Below are 23,563 nucleotides of genomic sequence, written 5' to 3'. Positions count from 1 at the left end.
AAACGTTTTTTTTTTTTGTTGTTGTTTTTTTGTTTTTTTGCAATTAAGCAGGATTTTGGTAATTAAGTTGCAGTTTTTACTCTTTTGAGACCCTGTCCTTTGGAAATTTAGATTTTACTACATTGCTACATTGTCTCAGAACATGTTGATATGCAGTTAAAGAGTTAGTTCATCCAAAAATGAAAATTCTGTCATACTCACCTATTCTTTCATTTATTACTATTAAGACCTTTGTTCATCTTTAAGATATTTTTGATGAAATCCGAGAGGTATATGTCTCCTCCATAGACAGCAATATAATCACCACTTTCAAGGTCCAGAACGGTAGTAAAAACATTAAAACAGTCGACGTGACTGCAGTCGTTCAACCTTCATTTTATGGAGTGACAAGAATACTTTTTGTGTGCAAAAACAAAACAAAAATAATGACTTTATTCAACAATCTCTTCTTTACCCTGTCATTATTCTTATTCAGCTGACACAGTAAGTATACCCTGCAAACATGCCCCTGCGGGGCCCATGCTGGCTTTTTGCGGGCACAGTGGGCTAGGGCCAGCCCACACCAAACCTAAACAGGCCCAGTGCGGGCTTGCCCAGGTGAGGCCCAAAGCTTTAGGCTCACTGCAGGCTCTCTATGAGCAGTCCACACTAGCAAACTGCCCACATTAAGCCCATGATGGCCTAGTGTGAGCCAGCCTGTTCGGGCCCAGAGCAACTTTTGTACCTTTGGGCCCATGCAGGTTTTGTGTAGGCAGCCCACTTTCGTTTCCCATGCTCTGTTTGGCTGTATTTTTATACAGTATTTTCTGTTTTCTTAAATTGCATACAAATGTATGTAAAATTACAAAAATAATCTGTAATTAATACAATAACAAAACAGTTAGATGATAAAATAGTCAAATGACTGGCAGTAAAGTAAAATCTCCTTATTTAAATAAGCTGAAAACACTGTCACATGACCAGCAGCAACAGAACATTAAACGCTAACAGATCTGTTTAGTCTTTACTTATTACAATCCAGTTTGACTATTTATTTCATACAAAACCTTTAGATGTTGATGTTTTATTGAAAATAGTCAATTTTGAAGTCACCATTATGGAGGTAAGCGTTTGCTTTAGTTGGGCTCTTGACACTTGACTTTTCAGCATCAGTTGTTCTCTGACTGTTATAACTGTGTGTTTCTGAAGCACATTTGTTTAAGCAAAAAACAAACGTTGGTCCAGTGAGGGATTCCTGGGGGTTAAGTGAGGGCTGCCCATGCAAGGCCAGTGCTAAGGAGCCAACGTTTTGCCAATGAGCAAATTCTCAGTGGCCCTGGGCTGGCAGCCTGCTGGAGGCCCGTAAAGGGCTAGTGCAGGCTTGTTTGCATGGTAGTGAAGGCTTCTGTGTTTACATCTGAATGCTGGCTCAGTATTGGCCAAAGCTGATCACATGAGCAGTAATGAGGCCAATAATGAGTCGGCGTTCTGATGTAGAACATGGAAGCGCTGGACATAAACAACATACAAGAATGACAAAGAAGAGAAGATATGGTTGAAGAAAGTTGTTATTTTAGTTTTGTTTTTGCACACAAAAAGTATTCTTGTCACTTTATAAAATTTAAGGTTGAACCACTGCAGTCACGTCGACTGTTTTAATGATGTCTTTAGTATCTTTCAGGAAGTGGTGATTATTTTGCTGTCTATGGATGAGTCATATACTGTACCTCTCAGATTTGATCAAATATATCTTAATTTGTGTTCTGAAGATGAACAAAGGTCTTACGGGTGTGGAACAACATGAGGGTGAGTAATTAATGACAGAATTTTCATTTTTGAAACACACTCAGACAAAGGACAGAGATAATACCAAGCTTTGCTCAGGCAGCTTTTATTGAAATTATATCAAATTTACACATTCATGTGGCACAGCAATTTTTTAATGTAGATTTTTTTAAGTACAGCAACATCTCATGCCCCTTATATATCTTTAAACCCCAATTAAATAAAAAAAGCTTGAAAAACATGTAATTTTGTTTCTAAATTGCAAAAAAACATCATAATTGCTATAATTGAAAATGGTAATAAACAGCAATAATTTCTTTAAACAAGCAAGCAAAGTCTTCAGGGAACATTTTGAAACGTGACAATAATGAATGACTGATCACTTTAGGAACTGATTCACTAATACCAACACATTCACCAAGGGACATTTTATAAATGAATGACAAAATCTGACCTCAAAGGACTGAAGGCAGCTTGTTTTGAGCAGCTGTAGAATTGATGTTAGATCATAGAATTGACACATATGAACATATTTGCATTTGTCTTGGATAATGACGTTTTTTGAAAATGTAATCTAGAGATTAAGTAAAACTTACTTGCTACTACCATTCTACTTAGCACTTCTGCATATCTGACCATGTTCTGGTGGTGCTGTGTCAGTTTGTCCTGCATAGTGAACAGGCAAACAAACCGTTTCAATGGCCTCACAAGCAATAATCACATGCGCAATCTCAAACTGAAGTTCACGAGTTCACATATCCATATAATTAAATAGAGTAAAGTTATGCGTATTTGGCGTGCTGTTCGGGGAGAGGGCTCCGAGCTCGGAATTTTGGCCCGAACCCAGAGTACTCCCCCCGGTGTGGTAAAAGTAGATAGAATAATAAGTGAGTGTGGCGACCAGGGCGGGCGAGAGCCGTGAGGGAACGGCGCGAGGCCGGTGGCGCGAGTGTTAATGAGCTTCACCTGGTCCTCTCTCGTCCTTCACGGTAGTCGCTCCTCCTTTTATGCTCCCGGAGCTCCTCCGTGAGGGACTCAAGGCCGGTGCGCCTCCCAGGTGAAGCTCATTAACAATCGCGCCACCGGCCTCGCGCCGTTCCCTCACGGCTCTCGCCCGCCCTGGTCGCCACAGTGAGGAGATGGGGTGGAGGAGGGATGCTGATAAACTCTCAGATGAACAGAAGTCAGTCTGCTGAATTCATACCTTTTGATTGCTGTTTAATTTGGCTCAAAGTAATTATTAGTTTAATAGTTAATTAGTGCTTAGAAATGGCCAGTGCTTGGCTGCTAAACATAAAATTTATGTGCTGTAATTGCAAAACACAAACCCTCTTGATATGTTATTGTCCAAAATAATGTTTACAGCATACATCATAATACAGATGTGTCTGAATACATTGACACACTTTCTGAATTCATTATAATATACAACTAAGCCATAAAATGCTGCTAGCTTACCTGTTTAATTCCAGAGAAGTTGATTATAGCACTTGTTTAGGGTCTGCTTTTCGAGGCCCACTTTCCTCTTCAGTATTTTTTGCTGTGAAAGAATAAACTGTATGAAATTGTTTTAACAAGATTTCTTCTCCTGCAAAGCATTTGTTTGACGTCAGCATTTCCTACAATGTAATATGCAGAATGTGATCATTCAAACCTATACCTGTGCCGTTTTTGAGCTTGTGTCTCGTTGAATCTGAGCTGAAGTAGTGCCAGAGATGCTCAGTTGACTGTGATATTTATTGGGTTGAAAAGGGGCAGGTGTAAAAATGCATCACAAACACATTTTTTTTTCAGTACAAGTGATACTGCCTCTAATAATAATGTAGATTGTTTAAAGGTAGCTGTGCATATCAAGCTGAAAAAGATCAGCTCTTCACACTTGGTCCATGTGGTTAACACTTGAATGTGTTTAACTAGACAAACGGAGTTGATAAAGTGCATGTACAAAAATAAACGCAAGACAAAAACTGTTGTTTTCACTAGAAATTTCTATTGTTGCATGTGCAGTGATTGAGAACTGGAAAGTTTGGCAGAAGCCAAAAGAAAGAAACATATCTCAGCTGAATGATTAGAGAATCAATGTAATAAAAATATAGAATCGCTTGGAGTGAAGTTGTGCATTTCAGTTTGCAAATGACTCATTCAAGCTAGTTTTGTGAGTTCAAATGATTTGTTGAAAAGATTTGACTCAAAAGAAAGATTTTGTAAAGTTAAGTTGCTACCTATCTCCTAGATTGTTGTACATCACATTTGTGCTCTGTAGCATTTTAACTTTCTTTTTAATGATTGTTTTTTATTGCTTTATCTTTTTTGTTTGTGTTATTAGCCACGTTGAGCACTTCGGGGCTACTGCGTAGTTTTGAATATGCAGTTTGAATGGAATGAAAAATGCATGTATGAATGTAAACATAAGAAGCTGTCATATGAGTGTTGGTGTGTGTAGCTTTTTGTGTGCTAAAATACGTTCTTGTATCCCAGCTTAACCATTAATTGTAAAAGCGAAAGTAGTTCCGATTGCTATTCATGAACCCTCAACCTTGTGCTATTTAGCAAGACACTTTAAAGTGCTCCAATTATGCTATTTTAATGGGAGTGGGAGATGAGACTCTGGTTGGTTTATTGCACATTATGCCCAAAACACACCCATGACTCATTATCATGCGCCGAGCGCACTGACCATTTTTCCCATCCTTAAACTAGCAAAAGTGGATTCGGACACATGCTATGCGTGCTTGCGCTGTGCGCTTTAGACCATGTGCTTAGATTGTTAAAATAGGGCCCATAAAATTAAATGATTTTTTGGCTATCTGTCTCTCTCAGGTAAGAGCTGCTTCTCCACCCTGTTTAAGTTTGAGGAGATGCAGGAGATCGTGAAGAACTTCACTGTGGTCCATGTCGATGCTCCGGGACAGGAAGAAGGCGCGGCCATTTATCCTGTTGGGTGCGTGATGTTTATATATATAAAGTGTGAAAAATTAATATACCTGGCGTTTGACACCTGTCAAACCATCTTCAGATCCTCAGAAAGTGTTAGTGGTTTTACATCCTCCGTGTTTTATGCACATTGTGACTCAGTGTCTATTTTTATGCTTTCACATGTCCTCAGGCCACTGTGTCTCATGTTAGATGTGTTAACAGTCCTAAAATGTTTTTATTTCCTCTGACAGATACCAGTACGCAACCATGGATCAGATCTCTGAGATGCTTCCTGCTGTGCTGCAGTACTTTAAGTGAGTCACAAGTCATTGCACGTTTAAATCTTCATTATTGACACCTGCAAATGACACATGATATACTTGACAACATGATTCAATGCATTATATACGGCTGATTATTTTTTTATCTGGTTTAGTTTCCGCACAATTATTGGTGTTGGAGTCGGAGCTGGTGCTTACATACTGTCCCGATTCACCGTGAGTGTCACGTCTAATGCCTGCATTATTACTGATGTTTCATTTATTTGATATGGAGTAAAGTTTTGTTCTGTAATATACAGAAATGATGTTTTGCATTTCATTAATAAAATAAATAATAAAGAGATACTGAATATCAAAAAAGCCTTTAAAATAATATTATGGTCTCTTGGAGATCTATGTAAATTCCATGACTTATGAATATGGTAATTATTCAGATTCATGGTATAGTATACAGTACAAGTACCATGAATATGATATGTCACCATATAAATACACACAATACACATAAATATGGGATGAAATAGCACAGTATTTTAATAAAATTAAACTATTTTTATTTTTATTGTCATTTTAACCTTTTTATTGCTTTCTGGTCAATAATGTTAATATGATAAAATAATTTCACCATGTTTTGTTTTTGAAGTTAAGTTTAACCCTTTGGTGAATGTTGTGCCACTTTTCTGGTATGTTTTTATTTATTTTTGAGTTTAGTTCAAATTTAGTTGCAATATTAATATGTTAAAATAAAACATGTACTGTATAAAGCCGAGTTCAGGCTGCACGATTTTAGCCCCGATTTTGGCTCGCCGACAGGTTTTGAGAAATCGCCGACAAATGCCCGAAATCGCAGGCAAATCGGTGCTCGTTCACGCGAGTGACAATCACGCAGTGTGAATGAGCAAAGACGCGATATGAGAGAATCGCCGACGAGTCGCCGACACCCGTGAGATATTTGGCATGCTAAATATCTGGACCTGTCTGCGATTCAAAATCCTGCTGTGTGAAAAGTGTTCTGACTGAAAACTACATCGGCGATGACCGACAGCCAATGAGAGAGCAAGATACAGAGCAGCGGGGAGTTCGGGGAGGAGTTATAGACCACAACATCAGCAAGCATGGCTTCATTCACATAAACATTACAATTATATCAAACAAAAACAAAGCACAAAAATTTGCTTGACCATCCGCAACAGCAGCACATTGAAAAGTTATTTATTTAGTTCCAACAGTCTTTGCAGAACACACAATCCACAGTCTCCCCAAACATTTCCTTCTCCATATTCTTCTTTTATTTATGTTGTTTTCGCTGCAAATCAGCGCACAGGCAATTCATATTTCAAGCTTCTTGCGGACTACTATTTTTAATAATAATCCCACCGTGTGTCTCAATCAGCTCCCTAGTTCAGTAGTCAGGGCACTGATGAGGGTATCAGCCACATTCACTTTCATATACTGATTCACTACCTAGGGAGCTAGGGAGCTGATTGAAACGCAGGGCCAGTCTCACATGAGAACTCCGGTCTTGAACGCGTGATATCGCGTTGTTTCCTTGTCACGTCTCGCGTGTGTTTGGTTGTGAAACGTAGTTTGCGTGCCAGACAGAGTTGTCGGCGATTCTTCCTATTGTAAAGTCACGCAGTGTGAAACCTTCTGTCGCCGATCCATCGTGCAGTTTGAACACAGCAGCGACTGAATGCTGGCCAAGATAGTCATGCAGTGTGAAAAGAACAATGACCCGACTACTTTGAAAATCATGCAGTCTGAACTCGGCTTAACACAGGCTGATGCTGAAAGACTGAATGAAGCCCTCTGCTGGTCAAAAAAAAAAAAAAAATCATCACAGACATTAAATATTTCACTCTGTTTAAATAGACAGTAGAAAATACAGCATTGTACACCAAGCTGTATCATAGCTGAATAAGCCTTTAAAAAAATGTAATCTAGCTGGAGCCCTGAATGTGTGATTTTTTTTTTTACAAACCTGATTCCAAGTTGGGACACTGTACAAATTGTGAATAAAAACAGAATGCAATGATGTGGAGGTTTCAAATTTCAATATTTTATTCAGAATACAACATAGATGACATATCAAATGTTTAAACTGAGAAAATGTATCATTTTAATGGAAAAATAAGTTGATTTTAAATTTCATGGCATCAACACATCTCAAAAAAGTCGGGACAAGGCCATGTTTACCACTGTGTGGCATCCCCTCTTCTTTTTATAACAGTCTGCAAACGTCTGGGGACTGAGGAGACAAGTTGCACAAGTTTAGGAATAGGAATGTTGTCCCATTCTTGTCTAATACAGGCTTCTAGCTGCTCAACTGTCTTAGGTCTTCTTTGTCGCATCTTCCTCTTTATGATGCGCCAAATGTTTTCTATGGGTGAAAGATCTGGACTGCAGGCTGGCCATTTCAGTACCCGGATCCTTCTTCTATGCAGCCATGATGTTGTAATTGATGCAGTATGTGGTCTGGCATTGTCATGTTGGAAAATGCAAGGTCTTCCCTGAAAGAGACGACTTCTGGATGGGAGCATATGTTGTTCTAGAACTTGGATATACCTTTCAGCATTGATGGTGCCTTTCCAGATGTGTAAGCTGCCCATGCCACACGCACTCATGCAACCCCATACCATCAGAGATGCAGCCTTCTGAACGGAGCGCTGATAACAACTTGGGTTATCCTTGTCCTCTTTAGTCCGGATGACATGGGGTCCCAGTTTTCGAAAAAGAACTTCAAATTTTGATTCGTCTGACCGCAGAACAGTTTTCCACTTTGCCACAGTCCATTTTAAATGAGCCTTGGCCCAGAGAAAACACCTGCGCTTCTGGATCATGTTTAGATATGGCTTCTTTTTAGACCTATAGAGTTTTAGCTGGCAACGGCGAATGGCACGGTGGATTGTGTTCACCGACAATGTTTTCTGGAAGTATTCCTGAGCCCATGTTGTGATTTCCATTACAGTAGCATTCCTGTATGTGATGCAGTGCCGTCTAAGGGCCCGAAGATCACAGCCATCCAGTATGGTTTTCTGGCCTTGACCCTTACGCACAGAGATTGTTCCAGATTCTCTGAATCTTTGGATGATATTATGCACTGTAGATGAGACAGAGTTGTCGGCGATTCTTCCTATTGTAAAGTCACGCAGTGTGAAACCTTCTGTCGCCGATCCATCGTGCAGTGTGAACACAGCAGCGACTGAATGCTGGCCAAGATAGTCATGCAGTGTGAAAAGAACAATGACCCGACTACTTTGAAAATCGTGCAGTCTGAACTCGGCTTAACACAGGCTGATGCTGGAAGACTGAATGAAGCCCTCTGCTGGTCAAAAAAAAAAAAAAAAATCATCACAGACATTAAATATTTCACTCTGTTTAAATAGACAGTAGAAAATACAACATTGTACACCAAGCTGTATCATAGCTGAATAAGCCTTTAAAAAAATGTAATCTAGCTGGAGCCCTGAATGTGTGATTTTTTTTTTTTTTTTACAAACCTGATTCCAAGTTGGGACACTGTACAAATTGTGAATAAAAACAGAATGCAATGATGTGGAGGTTTCAAATTTCAATATTTTATTCAGAATACAACATAGATGACATATCAAATGTTTAAACTGAGAAAATGTATCATTTTAATGGAAAAATAAGTTGATTTTAAATTTCATGGCATCAACACATCTCAAAAAAGTCGGGACAAGGCCATGTTTACCACTGTGTGGCATCCCCTCTTCTTTTTATAACAGTCTGCAAACGTCTGGGGACTGAGGAGACAAGTTGCACAAGTTTAGGAATAGGAATGTTGTCCCATTCTTGTCTAATACAGGCTTCTAGCTGCTCAACTGTCTTAGGTCTTCTTTGTCGCATCTTCCTCTTTATGATGCGCCAAATGTTTTCTATGGGTGAAAGATCTGGACTGCAGGCTGGCCATTTCAGTACCCGGATCCTTCTTCTATGCAGCCATGATGTTGTAATTGATGCAGTATGTGGTCTGGCATTGTCATGTTGGAAAATGCAAGGTCTTCCCTGAAAGAGACGACTTCTGGATGGGAGCATATGTTGTTCTAGAACTTGGATATACCTTTCAGCATTGATGGTGCCTTTCCAGATGTGTAAGCTGCCCATGCCACACGCACTCATGCAACCCCATACCATCAGAGATGCAGCCTTCTGAACGGAGCGCTGATAACAACTTGGGTTATCCTTGTCCTCTTTAGTCCGGATGACATGGGGTCCCAGTTTTCGAAAAAGAACTTCAAATTTTGATTCGTCTGACCGCAGAACAGTTTTCCACTTTGCCACAGTCCATTTTAAATGAGCCTTGGCCCAGAGAAAACACCTGCGCTTCTGGATCATGTTTAGATATGGCTTCTTTTTAGACCTATAGAGTTTTAGCTGGCAACGGTGAATGGCACGGTGGATTGTGTTCACCGACAATGTTTTCTGGAAGTATTCCTGAGCCCATGTTGTGATTTCCATTACAGTAGCATTCCTGTATGTGATGCAGTGTCGTCTAAGGGCCCGAAGATCACAGCCATCCAGTATGGTTTTCTGGCCTTGACCCTTACGCACAGAGATTGTTCCAGATTCTCTGAATCTTTGGATGATATTATGCACTGTAGATGATGATAACTTCAAACTCTTTGCAATTTTTCTCTGAGAAACTTCTTTCTGATATTGCTCCACTATTTTTCGCCGCAGCATTGGGGGAATTGGTGATCCTCTGTCCATCTTGACTTCTGAGAGACACTGCCACTCTGAGAGGCTCTTTTTTTATACCCAATCATGTTGCCAATTGACCTAATAAGTTGCAAATTGGTCCTCCAGCTGTTCCTTATATGTACATTTAACTTTTCCGGCCTCTTATTGTGAACCTGCTGTAAATGCAAGACAAATTTCAGACTTTGTCTGACAATACATTTCATCATCATCATCAGAAAATTAGAAACACTAAAAATAATATCATCAACCAGCTTATCACAATGCATTAGTATTGCCTTATTTGCAAAGGAAACATGCACTGATGCCTTAGATTTTGACCAGAAAGGAAGGCAAGCATCTTTTTGCCAGTGTTTTGAACAGAAAAAATGCCAGTCATGCCTTCAAATTCTATGTGGGGTTTGAAATGGAGCTGCAGCATCTTTACATTCACTGAACACTGATTTACATCTGCTTTTTTTCTCTCTCACACACAGTTGTCAAACCCTGAAGCTGTGGAGGGGCTCGTGTTAATCAATGTGGACACAAACGCACGAGGCTGGATGGACTGGGCCGCCCAGAAGGTCTGTATATGATGCCGCTGATTAATAATAATGGGCAATATGTACCTGAAAATTACTTGAACAGCTTGTGTTTCTTCTGCAGCTCTCCAATCTGACGTCTTCCCTCTCAGACCAAATCCTGAGTCACCTCTTCAGTCAGGTGTGTGTGTGTGTTTTTGCTTCAACAACAAGGACATTAGATTAGACTGAGTGTGTGTGTGTTCTCATCTTATTCTTGCTGATATAGATGAATGTTTTGCACAATAAACCAAGATATTCTTATCAAATTAATAAATACATGGACGCAGGGTTATTATAGTTAACTGAAACTAAAACTAAAACCATAAAAGATTTTGTTGTTGTTGTTGTTGTTGTTGCTGCTTTAAATAAAATATATGTTAACTGAAATAAAATATAAAAACTTGATGTACTAAAATATCTAAAAATATAAATAAAAAAAAAACTTTTAAAAATGCCATAAACACAAAAAAAATACTAAAACTTAAATTAAAATTAAAATAAAAAATGGATATAAATGGAATATACAGAACATAAAAATTAAAATACTCAAAATTTGAATAAAAACTATAATAATATCTCAATGATGCTAAAATAACACTAAATTGATATAAAATAATGGTTTAAAAATAAATAAATATTTTTCCACAGAATGATGCAGTTGACCAATCATTTAAATTTATGCATTTAACAGATGCTTTTATCCAAAGCGACTCACATTGCATCAGTAATGCAGTATACATTCTATATTTTATTTATTTTTGAACTTATACATTCTCAGGGAATTGAACACATTGCTAGTGTTTGAGCTACAAGAATCAAAATCAGTTTATCCAGAGAAATGTATGATCATTATGCTAAAACAGTGAAACACTGACTTTGGTGTGTGTGTTTTCAGGAAGAGTTGTCGGCAAACACAGAGCTCATTCAAACTCACAAAGAGAGAATCGCTAAAGCGCCGAACCTCATCAACATCGAACTCTTCTGGAAGAGCTACCTGGGGTAAAATCACCTGATTAACAGCACAGAATATGGAATTAATCACAACAATATGGTCATATTGTTAGCATTAATATGAAATATTTAATCACAAAAGACCAAACGTATCTTAATGTTTTATTTCACTTGAAAACACAAATATAATCAACCTTTTTCTTTTTTCTTTTTTTTTTCAAAATCAGTTACACATCTGTCCACTGCATTAGAAGATGAGAACACATGTGACAAAGGGATATTATCAGCACTGTTGATTTATTTATTATTGTGTGTTTTTATTTGCTGTAAATAAAAAAAATACAATGACATATAAAGTAGACAGTTATGTAGAATTATGAATAAGGGTCAAGGATTGTCAAACATAGTGGTTTGGATGTATGAACACGTCCTGAATGGTTAATAAAAATGGGTTTTATTGATCAGACCACTGAAGCAGATGATGACAGTTGAATTATATATATATATATATCAATGCTGTGCATGTTTAATTTTACATTAAAATTTTTTTTTTTTATGTGATGTAAAATATGTGCAGCACCTTTCATATATGATATGCAACATGCATGTAATCAGCAATCAAGTTCACATGTGATACAAAGCAATGAAAGACAAATAAAGATTTTGGGTGCCTTTATAATCATCAATTCTAATCATCAATCAATTTTCTTTTTGCCCTACAGTCGCAGAGATCTGAGCATCGAAAGGAACAACACTTTCAAGTAAGAATGATGAAAAGCATACCCAGAATGCATCTCTCTCTTCTGTTTGTTCCGTCTGGTCATGTGTCTGTGTATTTCAGATGTCCTGTGATGCTGGTGGTTGGTGATCAGGCTCCGTATGAGGAAGCGGCTGTAAGTCTTTATGCAAATAAACACCATTCATCCACAAATACCCATGATTTTTCTCACTGCACGTCTGTTTCTGCCCACTAGGTGGAGTGCAACAGCAAACTAGATCCAACTACCACCTCATTCCTCAAGGTTTGGTCTTCACCTATGTTTTATGCATGATTTTGTTCTTTTAACAATGATAAAACAAAAAGAAGGCAAATAAAATTTATTTGTGGTATTTATGAGAAAATCAGTCCATCAAGTATATTTTGAACTCTCTGTATGGTTTTTATTCAGATGGCTGATGCCGGCGGGATGCCACAGCTGACTCAGGTACGTCACATCAATTTAAAATAGAGTATTTGTCAATACAATTAATTTAAACTGGTGAAAACTGTGCACATGTAAATGAAATGTGTGTCTTTACAGCCCAGCAAACTGACAGAAGCATTTAAGTACTTCATTCAAGGCATGGGATACAGTAAGTCACCTGAGATGGGTTTTATTATTGGGAAATATCACAAAGAATGGATGAAATTGGGGCTTTTATTTCAATCACAATACACTAAAATAACACTACAATTCATTTTTAATGGTTTAATGGTAAAGGTTTAAAAAAAAGAAAAAAAAAAGAAATGAGTACTTTCATTCAGCAAGAAGGCATTGAATTGATAAAAAAAAAATGACATTAAATTCATTTATAATGTCACAGAAGATTTCTATTTTTTGTTTTTTTTAATGCTGTTCATTGAATTTTCTATTCATCATGCAACAGCAGCACAACTGTTTTTAACACTGATAATAATCAGAAATGTTTCTTAATCTGCAAATCAGCATTTTAGAATGATTTCTGAAGGATCATGTGACACTGAAGACTGGAGTAATGATGCTGAAAATTTAGCTTTGATCACAGGAATAAATTACATTTTACAATATATTCACATATCAAACAGTTCATTTAAAATGTAATAATATTTCACAATTTTGTTGTTTTTGCTGTATTTTTGATCAAATAAATGCAGCTTTGGTGAGCAGAAGAGACTTTCTAAAACTCTTACAGAAAACAATCTTACAGATACAAAACTTTTGAAGGCTAATGTAATATGCACAGCTTCTCACATCAGTAAACAAGAAGTTTAACCCAGCTGTTTTACCTGTTTAGTGTATTTTTGACCAAATTAACTGGAGCAAATGGAAACATACTGTTAGTAAATAATAGTTAACAGAAGCCCCAAATATGATTTATGCTGTTGTTTTTAAATAGCAAGGTCTAGACTGTAATGTCTGAGTTCCTGAGATCAATTTTATACTTTTTCATGTTTGACTGGGTTGAATGTATTAATATGCTGCTTCTCTTCTTCTTTCAGTGGCGTCCTCCTGCATGACGCGTCTCTCTCGCTCGCGCACCACCTCTCTCTCTTCCTCCTACTCCATGGAGGGCTCGCGCTCCCGATCCCGCACACTGTCCCAGGGCTCGCAGGGCGGACAGCTCCCGCCGAGCCCATCCCATACCATGGAGGTGTCGTGCTGAGGAGCGCCAGAGAGGGGGAGAGAGATGGACGGATGAAACGTTTGAGTCCTGTGGGCGGTGGAAAGTGAGTTTCGTGCGTGACGACGGACGGGCGGATGACGACTCTCTCCCTCCTTTCACCGACCCGTCAGGCAAACGATAGTGACATGGGCGGGGCCTTTAGTGAGACCCAAATGTAGTGTTAACCAATAGTAATACTTCTAATATGAATATTGATTATGATATTAATATTAATAACGACAAGCGTCACTGAAAAAAAATAAATAACAATGTTTCTCTTAAATATTACATGTTGAATTTCTAAACAAAAGAATAGAGAAAAGAGTATATAAGCTCATAATGTGTGTCAATCAACTTCTATGTGATTTTTTTTTTTTGGTGTGCTTTTTTCTTTCGTTTTTGTATTTTGTATTATTATTTTTTTCTCATATACAATCCTGCTGCTGTGAGAGGGGTACAGTATTTTCGGAGACGTTGGCGACAGTTTTAGGCCGAACGAAGTACTCGTCTCTGTAGTTGACAGCCAGCTCATGTCTTCCATTTGATCCTTTGCGAAAAAAGCTATATACATAAAAAGCGAGAAAGAAAAATACTGTAATTATATTTTACTTTGATTTGTTTGGTTGAGGGGTCAGGGCCTTTGGGGTCTTTGCCTGTTCTTAATTGCATGCCGGAATTTTCTTGACCATGTCCGTCTGTGTATTTTTTTTTTTAATGTTTGTTTTATTTTATTTCAGTGAGAGTGTGTGTGTGTGTGTGTGTGTGTGCGGTCTTGGTACGTTCAGTAGGAAATAAAAACGCGACAGTCACAGGAGTTGTTGTTCTGAAGTCAACAGGAAATGACGTTCACATGTAACTTCTGTAAGCTAATGTATTTTCATTGAAACAGGAAATTCATTAAAAATAATTGTAAGACGGGATTATCTGTGAGGAACTGATTGGATGGTGAAAAGTGTCTCTGTAAGATGGTGGTTGAGAAGTAAAATAAATTAAGGACGGCAGTCGAAAAGGAAAGTTGAGTTTGATGAAAGACGTGCACCAATTAATCATTCACAGTAAGGGCAGAAACATGATTTAAGAAAGTAAATAAAGTCGATTTCAAAGTTGACGTTCAGGTGAAAGCAAGCAGGATAGTTAGAGGGGTCGGACAAGTGCTTCCATCAACGAGTGTGTTTACATGTACAACGAAACTCATTGTGAAAACTCACCTCTAGGATTCACCAGCAAATCAATAATCAAAGAAAACTGTTTACATGCAATTTTGACATTATCCATTTTTCCCGTTGCAATCACAAATGGGCAAATTTCTGAGTCATTTCTTTAGAAATCTATTGTAGTTTCATAAACGAAAAACTAGAAATGTGTCGCTTGTGTGTGTCATGAATGAGCCGACAGAGCGCTTATAAAGGCATTTCAACCTTATCTCATGAAAATGTGTAACTATCTTATGTTTTTGCGTATTGGTGGTGGATTAGTATGATGTGATTCCTACAAAAGCGTGAGATTTTTAGAAAAAAAAAAAAAAAAGTAAGCATGAAGTTCCACCCTTAAAATTTTACAGAACATACGAATGAGAATTCATACCATTTGCCACCAATGTAAAATAGTTACGAATTGCCACAAGAGTGTGTTGGTCGTGGTACATCATGTACCTCCGCTACATCATTTACCAATGTACACTGGTACATGATCTGATGATTTGGCATTTAGAGGCTTTTCCCAATAATAGCCCACTGTTTAAGGCATTATTAATCACAATCGGTGTAAGGTCATGCATGTGAACACACTCATTCAGTCCAGTTTTAAAGCAATCACAGCTGGTACTCTGATGTAGTTTGAGAAAAAAAAAAAAGATGAATATTAGCCAGTGTGATGGTGAATTTTAAGAATAATGATTTTTATCTACAGTCTGTCTTCTTCGTTGACTTTTAAACCTGATCTCATGAGAAATCGAAACTATTTTACGAGGTGGTGATTCCGTATGAATTTGTAAGATATGGTTCCATTTTTACAGAAACGCAAGCATGAAGGTCCACGCCTAAACCTAAGCATTAGAGGAGTGTAAAGAGATCATACAGAAACATATGAATTGGAACAGTCACTGTGATTTTGCCAAGTAAGACATATTTGGTTAATCCTGGAACAACATTCCTGTTAAAAATTTTGTCCTAACTCTACCCATAAGTTATCCCTAAAATCAAAGGGGAATGATGGGTGAATAACACTGATAAAGAAGCACCTTACACTGCTTGTAAACGTAAACTTGACAAACTGTAAACTTCTCCCTCAAATCTGATTGGTTGATTGGAATGTTGTTCCAGGATCAATAAAGATGTCGGTCCAGTGAAACCACATTCACTTGAATTGGGTCCATACGAATTAGCCACCAATTTGTCGAAATGTAAAATAGTTATGAATTGCCATAAGTAGTGAGTTTTTAAGTGTGTACCATGGCAGTGCCAGATTTGTGGACATGTACTAAGGTTGTACCATGGTATTTTTTAAAGGGTTAGTTCACCCAAAAATGAAATTCTGTCATTAATTACTCAGGCTCATGTCGTCCCACACCGTAAGACCTTTGTTCATCTTCAGAACACAAATTAAAATGTTTCTGATCAAATTCGATGGCTCAGTGAGGCCTCCAAGCTTTACGAATCTTGTTTCAAATCAATGGTTCGAAGCACGTATCAAACTGCCAAAGTCACATGATTTCAGTAAACGACGATCCGTTGCGTCATAAGTGTTTTGAAACATTTTGAAATTTCAGTGCTTCACGTGATTTTGGCAGATTGATACATGCTACAAACCACTGATTTAAAACAAAAGATTTGTAAAGCTTTGAAGCTTCATGAAGCAGTGTTTTGAAATCGCCCATCACAAGATATAGTTGAATAAAGTCGTTATTTTGTTTTTTTGCCGCACAAAAAATATTCTTGTCACTTGATAACATTAAGGTTGAACCACTGTAGTCACATGAACTGTTTTAAATATTCATTAGTACCTTTCTAAGCATTGAAAGTGTTAATAATCTTGCTGGCAATGGAGCCTCACTGAGGCATTTAATTTGATCAAAAATACATTAATTTGTGTTCTGAAGATGAATAAAGGTCTTACAGGTGTGGAACGACATGAGGGCGAGTATGAAATAATTACAATTTTTCGGTGAACTAACCCTTTAAACTACAGTGGAGTACATTATCATAGTACAGTATATGACTATGGTAATCATCTAGTACTGTGGTATCAAAATACCATGGTACTGCCACAGTACTGTTACAGTTAGTCGGAAGTGTTTCAATGGAAATATTAAGGGTTGGCTCATGGTGATGAACGTTTGTTTTGTTATTTTGAATGGCCGTCCCTGGATTTAACGTAACTTGAGAGCACTATTTTTGGTTTAAAGTGTACTTAAAGCTACGGAGGCATCTAATGCTTAACCATAGTGACTTGTACACAGAGTAAAAACAGTGTTTGTCGAAATGTGCGTCAGTGCATTCTGACATGCCTGAGCGTGTGTGAGGTGCTTAAACTCTCTAAAGCACAATAAGGGAATCTGTTTGAGTTTGTTTAGAAGAATAGTGACGATTTTTTGACTAACCAGCCCCTTCACTGCCAACAGGGTTTAGCCATGTTAGTAACCCATTAGCTCCAAGAGCTCTTCCAATCATCAAGCCATTAAGATTAGTAAGTTAGGATAGATGCAATATAAAGGACTTTACGACCTCTGTACCAGTGAAGCGACATATAGAGCGCTCAAAAGAATACCGAAATCACTGCGGGTTTTTGCGATATTTTGACACGATTGCTAACACTTAATAACCAATAACAACATAGACCAAAACTGTTCTCACATCTGCAAATGCATCGTAACAATCACATTCAGCAAAACACTGCCCTGCAAATAACAATAAATCATTAAATGATTATACAACGCTAATTGGAAAGTTCTTCCAGTAGTGCCGTACGCATTCGTATGTTTGCGCGTTCACGAGCATCAGAGCTGCAGCACTTTGTTCGTAGAGATTCTCAAATCATATTTCATTTGTCTTCATGATGTTTTAGAGAGAGATGTTTTACTTTGTTTACGCATTGGTGCGACGTGTAAGCAGAAAACATATTTTTTCTTCTTTCTTTCTAATGGAAAGCTCATGTTGGAATCAGTGTGGGATGTTGTTAATGTTATGTTAATGATCGCAATCAACATGTAGACTGAAACATCATCCCAGATTCAAATGAGCCTTTACCAAAAATGGAAATAGTTCAAATCTGTAATGTTTTACCAAATACATAGAGAAATAACCATAAAAATATGAGAATTAATATGAAAATAATGAGGGAATAGGATGGATTAAGTCATTGTGTGTGTTGAGACTGTGTGAATGTAAATGTGTGTCCATTTTTTTTTTTTTTTTTTTTTGACTCTCCTCAATGAAACCGTTTTCACCTTTTATTTTCTGTGAAGTAGATTTGCGTCTCAATGTCCTCATGGGTTAGACATCAGTGTGCTAGTTCTTGTGTAACTTTTTTAGCTTTAGCACTAAAAAAGGAAATAATGTAATTAACAAAAAAATAAATAAAATGTCATGAATAACAGAATGCAATCAAAATTAATTGTGTGGCTAATTTCTCTGTGTAATACTATGAACTGGAAAAAAGTAATTAAAGGGATCAAAATGACACTTGTAATTTGAGTCTTATTTTCATACATACTTTTGGGTGATGGAAAAATATATTTATGTGGATCTTTTTTTAATTGGTCAGACTCAGATTTCATCAGAAATAGATACATAAAAAATGTGGTTTAAATTTGTGTTATGATCATAAACTAATCTTTTCATAAGATCTAAAACTATACAAAAAAAAAATAAATAAATATATATATATATATATATATATATATATATATATATATATATATATATATATATTATATATATAATTAAAATTTTGGTTCAGGTCAGAAAAAAAATAAAGTTATTTATTTCATTCAAGTTTCAATTCAATTTTATTTATAAAGCACAATTAAAAACAACAACACCTGACCAATGTGCTGAACATAGTAGACCTACCAGTGAATTATAAACACATTAAAACCAACCATAAGCCATAATGGATATAAAACGGCATAAAAGAAAACAGGCAATTAAGGACATCATAAGTTAAGGCTAAAGAGAAAAGATACATTTTTAACTTGGATTTAAAAATATGCACTGTTGGTGCAGTTCTAACAGAAATAGCTAAACTCTTCCAAAGTTAAGGTCCAGCTATGGTGAAAGCTTGAGCACCCCTAGATTTGTACTTCAACTTCGGAACAGTTAGTAAATTCTAATTGGCAGACCTAAGAGTTCTTACTGGATGGTGTTCACACAAAAAGTCATAGAGGTAAGAAGGGGCAAGGCCATTTAGGCCCTGTTTAAACCTGGTATAGAGGGTATGCATTGACGTCACCTTCCCGTCGGAACACGCCCCCTCAGCCAGACTGAATGGCAAAAGAGCCTGCCGCATGACTGGATTTAATAGGGGAAACTGCAAAAACGTGAGTAAAACAAACAAAATCAGTTTAAACTAAAATTTGCACTCAATATAGTGTTCCTTATAACTTACCAAAGACCCATGGATATTGACATTTAGCCAGGAATCGTATTTCCTGACATTTATATGTACCTTATTTTGACGCCGAGGAAATACATCAAGCAAATTTGCCTGAAAACACTTTATATAAATACAATATAGATAGGTGTAAATCTGGGTTCTCACTTATATCAATGTTATATACAGTGGGTACGGAAAGTATTCAGACCCCCTTACATTTTTCACGCTTTGTTATATTGCAGCCATTTGCTAAAATCATTTAAGTTCATTTTTTTCCTCATTAATGTACACACAGCACCCCATATTGACAGAAAAACACAGAATTGTTAACATTTTTGCAGATTTATTAAAAAAGAAAAACTGAAATATCACATGGTCCTAAGTATTCAGACCCTTTGCTGTGACACTCATATATTTAACTTAGGTGCTGTCCATTTCTTCTGATCATTCCTTGAGATGGTTCTACACTTTCACAGTTAAGTGGCAAAGCACTTCAATGGGTCGAATCCATTTGGTCTCAAAATAATCCCATAACCCAGTCCTATTCCAGCTTCATTGACCATTTCAAGGAAGTGTTTGGTAAATCTGCCTGGGATTCTTCCATTGGTGAGAAACTTTAGAATTTAAAGCAAGGAAAGATGTCTGTAAATCAAGATGCTCATCAATTCAGAACTTTCGCTGCAGTGGATGGAATGAACATACTCACAATGTATCGTCAATGACTGGATCCTCGAGTGCGGCTGCATCTCGCTGCATACAAGGATACCATCGGGCTCTGTGGTTTATCCAACTCTCCATCCGCTTCGCCACTCGTATGCAGTCGTGTCTCAAAGAGCACCAGGGTTAGCCACAGCTCAACACCTTCCTCTGCCGACCAGACTCCGTCAGCCCTCCAGAACCAGCCCACGAACCCATGCAACTGGAAGCTACTCGCTTGACTCCCACTGAATGGCAGAGAAGGCTGATGCCCAATCCATCCTCCCCGTCCACCGATGAGTGCCATTTTCCCTTCCGTAAATAAGATGAAACCACTCACCACTATAGTAAAACTTACTGCTGCTGATATTTCTCTTCCAGTCAACACACTGGAGCCCTCTGCTGCCAGCTCAACCTCAAGACCAAAACTACACCTACAACATACCAGATCCACTCAATAACTGGAAAACTTGTAAACAGAAGACAGGTACGTCAGAGTGTTGGCCCATTACTACTTAAAATCGGTGTACTTCATGTGGAGAAGATTTACTTGCTGGTTCTGGAGGAATCCACTGCTGATGTGATCCTAGGGCGTCCGTGGTTGGAGCAGCATAATCCTATCCTCTCGTGGAAGACCGCCAAAGTCCTGAAGTGGGGCGACACCTGTTTTACAGATTGTTTCTCAGAGTATGTTGTTCCACGCTCTACAAGTTCTTAACTTCTACCTGTCTGTGCTACATCCATTGAAAGTCCCCTTGAGAAACGTTTAGTGGACATACCATCATGTTACGGCCCCTTGAGCGACGTTTTCTGCCCAAAAAAGAGCTTCCAAGCTGCCTCCACACCGGCCATGGGACTGCGCAAGTGACATATCAATAGGATTTTAGTAGAATAAACATTTAGATTTTAGTTTCTCCTAAGAAAATGTTTGTTTATTCGTCCATGTCTTTTTAGATAACTGGTATCAATCTTAGACAAAATAATTTGCCAGGTCTTTACGCACAACTGCCAGCCTGCATGGAGAGATTTTTGAGACTCCAGAGACACCAGCAACTTCAAATACCTGTTTGTTGCTCAACACTGGCTTTTTTATAGCTGCCCTTTTAATACAATTAATTTTTTTTTTGACAGGAACTTTCATTAATAAGCCTTTATCTGACCGAGTTCTGCTGTGCTTTAAATCACTCACAAATCTTATAATTTGATAATCTCCATTCAGTTTTCACACAATATTAGTTGTTTTCATGCCTTTTGCACAACATTGCACCATTTCAAGCTTTTCATCTTCAGAAAGATCTTTCTTCTTCTCCATATTGCATGAGAACTGTGACTTGCTTAATAATGTGGAACAACCTCTAAGAAGGGTTTCCATAGGCCTAACAAATTAACTTGTCTGAGATTGATACCAGTTATCTAAAAAGACATGGAGAAAGAAACAAACAAACATTTTCTTAGAAAAAATAAAATCTGAAAGTTTATTCTACTGAAATCTAACTGATATGTCACTTGCATAATAATTTGGAACATGGTGTAAACAACATCATCGTCAAGTTCAGGTACCCCCTTCCTCTTGTCCCTGTGGCCCTGGAACATCTCTGTGGTGCCACTGTGTTCACCAAGTTATTCTACACCCGTTTCAACTTTACTATCTCCTATCGGCCGGGATCAAGGAACACTAAAGCAGATGCCTTATCCCACCTGTACACTCCAGACCAGAATACTGAGGAACCTGAAACCATACTCCCAGAAAAGATCATCGTCAGCCCCATTGCCTGGTCAGAGGAGACCATTCCCTCCTCTAATGCCTCCACCAACACTGCCGGGCTTGCAGTACATCATCCGGACATGGTGCACTCCACTCATCCACTTTGCTCACACTTCACTTGGCACTGGCCACCCGGGGTCAATGAAACCCTCTCGTTGCTGAAAAGCGCTTCTGGTGGCCCAACATGGCAGCCAATGTCTGAAGGTACGTGCAGGGATGTAGGGAATGCACCATCTCAAAGACTCCCAACCGTCCATGGTCACACCTAGGAGTAGATTGGTGTAGATGGTGATGCACATTTGTTTTGTTAATTTGAATGGCCGTCCCTAAAGTGTACTTAAAGCTATGGAGGCATCTAATGCTTAACCATAGTGACTTGTACACAGAGTAAAAACAGTGATTCTGCAACCCAGTCTCACGGCAGTTTGTGACATAGTCACGAAATTTAATCTATTGATTTTTTGTTCGTGGACATGAATTTCCATTTTTTTGGTGTGACTCAGCACGACTTTCGATCTAATGTATTTCAGTAGGAGGCATCTTTCGTGTCTGCACCACGTTTTTCTTTCTGCCACTCAGAAGCATTGTTTTTTCTCATTTGTTATTCATTTTTAAACTTTAAGCACTACATTACTCAACATTTAACCGGGAGATTTTATCCTTGTTTTTATTGCTTTATATTCTGTAGTCTACTAACCATTGTGCTACGGTTTCTTTTCTGAGGTGTGTCAAATCGGACAGTAAACTAATACTACATTTACATTTACATTTGGCAGACGCTTTTATCCAAAGCGACCTACTTGTAGTATTATACTACAGTACCCATGAGCCTTATCTACTTTTATGTTAAAGTAGATAAAACTACCTGATGACCCACCGCCGAGTGTCTTTTAATGATATCCTCTTCTTTCTTTCAACACAAACACAAAAGTGTGCTTGATAATTCAACAATACGATGTCATGACCATCCGTTTTATTTGATTCTCCTTCTTTTGTGAATTAAAATAGAATAAAAAATAAATTAATTAGTGGACGCCCGCATTACCCGTGAGCCTCAGCATCCGTTGCTATGGAGACGGAGCCAGTCCACTTCGCGATTGGGTGATTTCTGCACGCCGCAAATTCTCCTTCATTGCGCTCAAACCACTTTCCAGGTAAGCCACGAGACTTGAATGTAATGATCAAATTTGTTTAAATGTTATAATTGATGCTTTTCTTTGCCATTACACTCACATGGTTTACATGTTAGGGCAACGAATTAAAGGCCGACCAATGGTTTCCATGTTAACAGTAAAAGAAGAAGAAAAGACGCCCCTTTTGTGCATTCATACAGAAAATGGGGAAAACGTGAAATTTATTGATTTATTAAGTATTTTAAAGAAAACCTCAGAAACACTAAATCCTCAAGAGGAATTTGGTAAATAACAGTGATAAATTTAAGTTTAAATCTAAAATTCATATAAAATTAAAGTAATTAAAGACAAAACCCTTAGACAAAACTGACAGTGCAGTAGGTGGATTAAGAACACAATGTAGTAAAGATCTGGTTTGATACTGTCGGCAGCAGAAAGCCTCAGAGCGCTGGAAAGATGCAAGACCATACCACCTACAATGCCTTATCGCAAAGGAGGCTGTTGGTTATCCCTCGTGTTGCCTTTGCCACAAGCCTGCTGTTATTAAGGTTGGTTTTCAATAATATTAAACTTTAATTAATGTGGTTACTTTAATTTTTTTCTCTCTAGGTGCAGAGAGTGTCTTCCTGGGGATTGGTTCTGTGGGGACTGTAATGTATTGCATCACAAAAAAACAGCCACTCCACAACAGGGAAAGTGTGATTCATGGGTTTTTTGAAGCCATTCCTCCAACCTCATGCATCATTAAAGGAGATGGTGAATATTGCACCCATGGGG

At 37.9% G+C, this 23,563-nt stretch overlaps 1 protein-coding gene across 1 annotated transcript in view; it reads left to right on the top strand.

Moving 5' to 3' along the window:
* Positions 1-18,264, top strand: part of ndrg2 (NDRG family member 2) — a 45,409-nt gene extending 27,145 nt beyond the window's left edge. Inside the window, exons 5-16 of the mRNA XM_067399772.1 lie at positions 4,585-4,705; positions 4,932-4,994; positions 5,117-5,177; positions 10,160-10,246; positions 10,329-10,385; positions 11,142-11,245; positions 11,920-11,958; positions 12,039-12,090; positions 12,172-12,219; positions 12,367-12,402; positions 12,499-12,550; positions 13,437-18,264. Coding sequence (XP_067255873.1) covers positions 4,585-4,705; positions 4,932-4,994; positions 5,117-5,177; positions 10,160-10,246; positions 10,329-10,385; positions 11,142-11,245; positions 11,920-11,958; positions 12,039-12,090; positions 12,172-12,219; positions 12,367-12,402; positions 12,499-12,550; positions 13,437-13,600 — 884 coding nt within the window. The 3' untranslated portion in view covers positions 13,601-18,264. The remainder of the gene's footprint in view (positions 1-4,584; positions 4,706-4,931; positions 4,995-5,116; positions 5,178-10,159; positions 10,247-10,328; positions 10,386-11,141; positions 11,246-11,919; positions 11,959-12,038; positions 12,091-12,171; positions 12,220-12,366; positions 12,403-12,498; positions 12,551-13,436) is intronic.
* Positions 18,265-23,563: the final 5,299 nt, after the last annotated feature.

This window comes from Chanodichthys erythropterus, chromosome 11 (assembly GCF_024489055.1).
Source record: "Chanodichthys erythropterus isolate Z2021 chromosome 11, ASM2448905v1, whole genome shotgun sequence".
In the NCBI taxonomy this organism is placed as follows: Eukaryota; Metazoa; Chordata; class Actinopteri; order Cypriniformes; family Xenocyprididae; genus Chanodichthys; species Chanodichthys erythropterus.
Note: the sequence above shows the minus strand (reverse complement) of the source record. Positions and strands in the feature narration are given on the sequence as shown.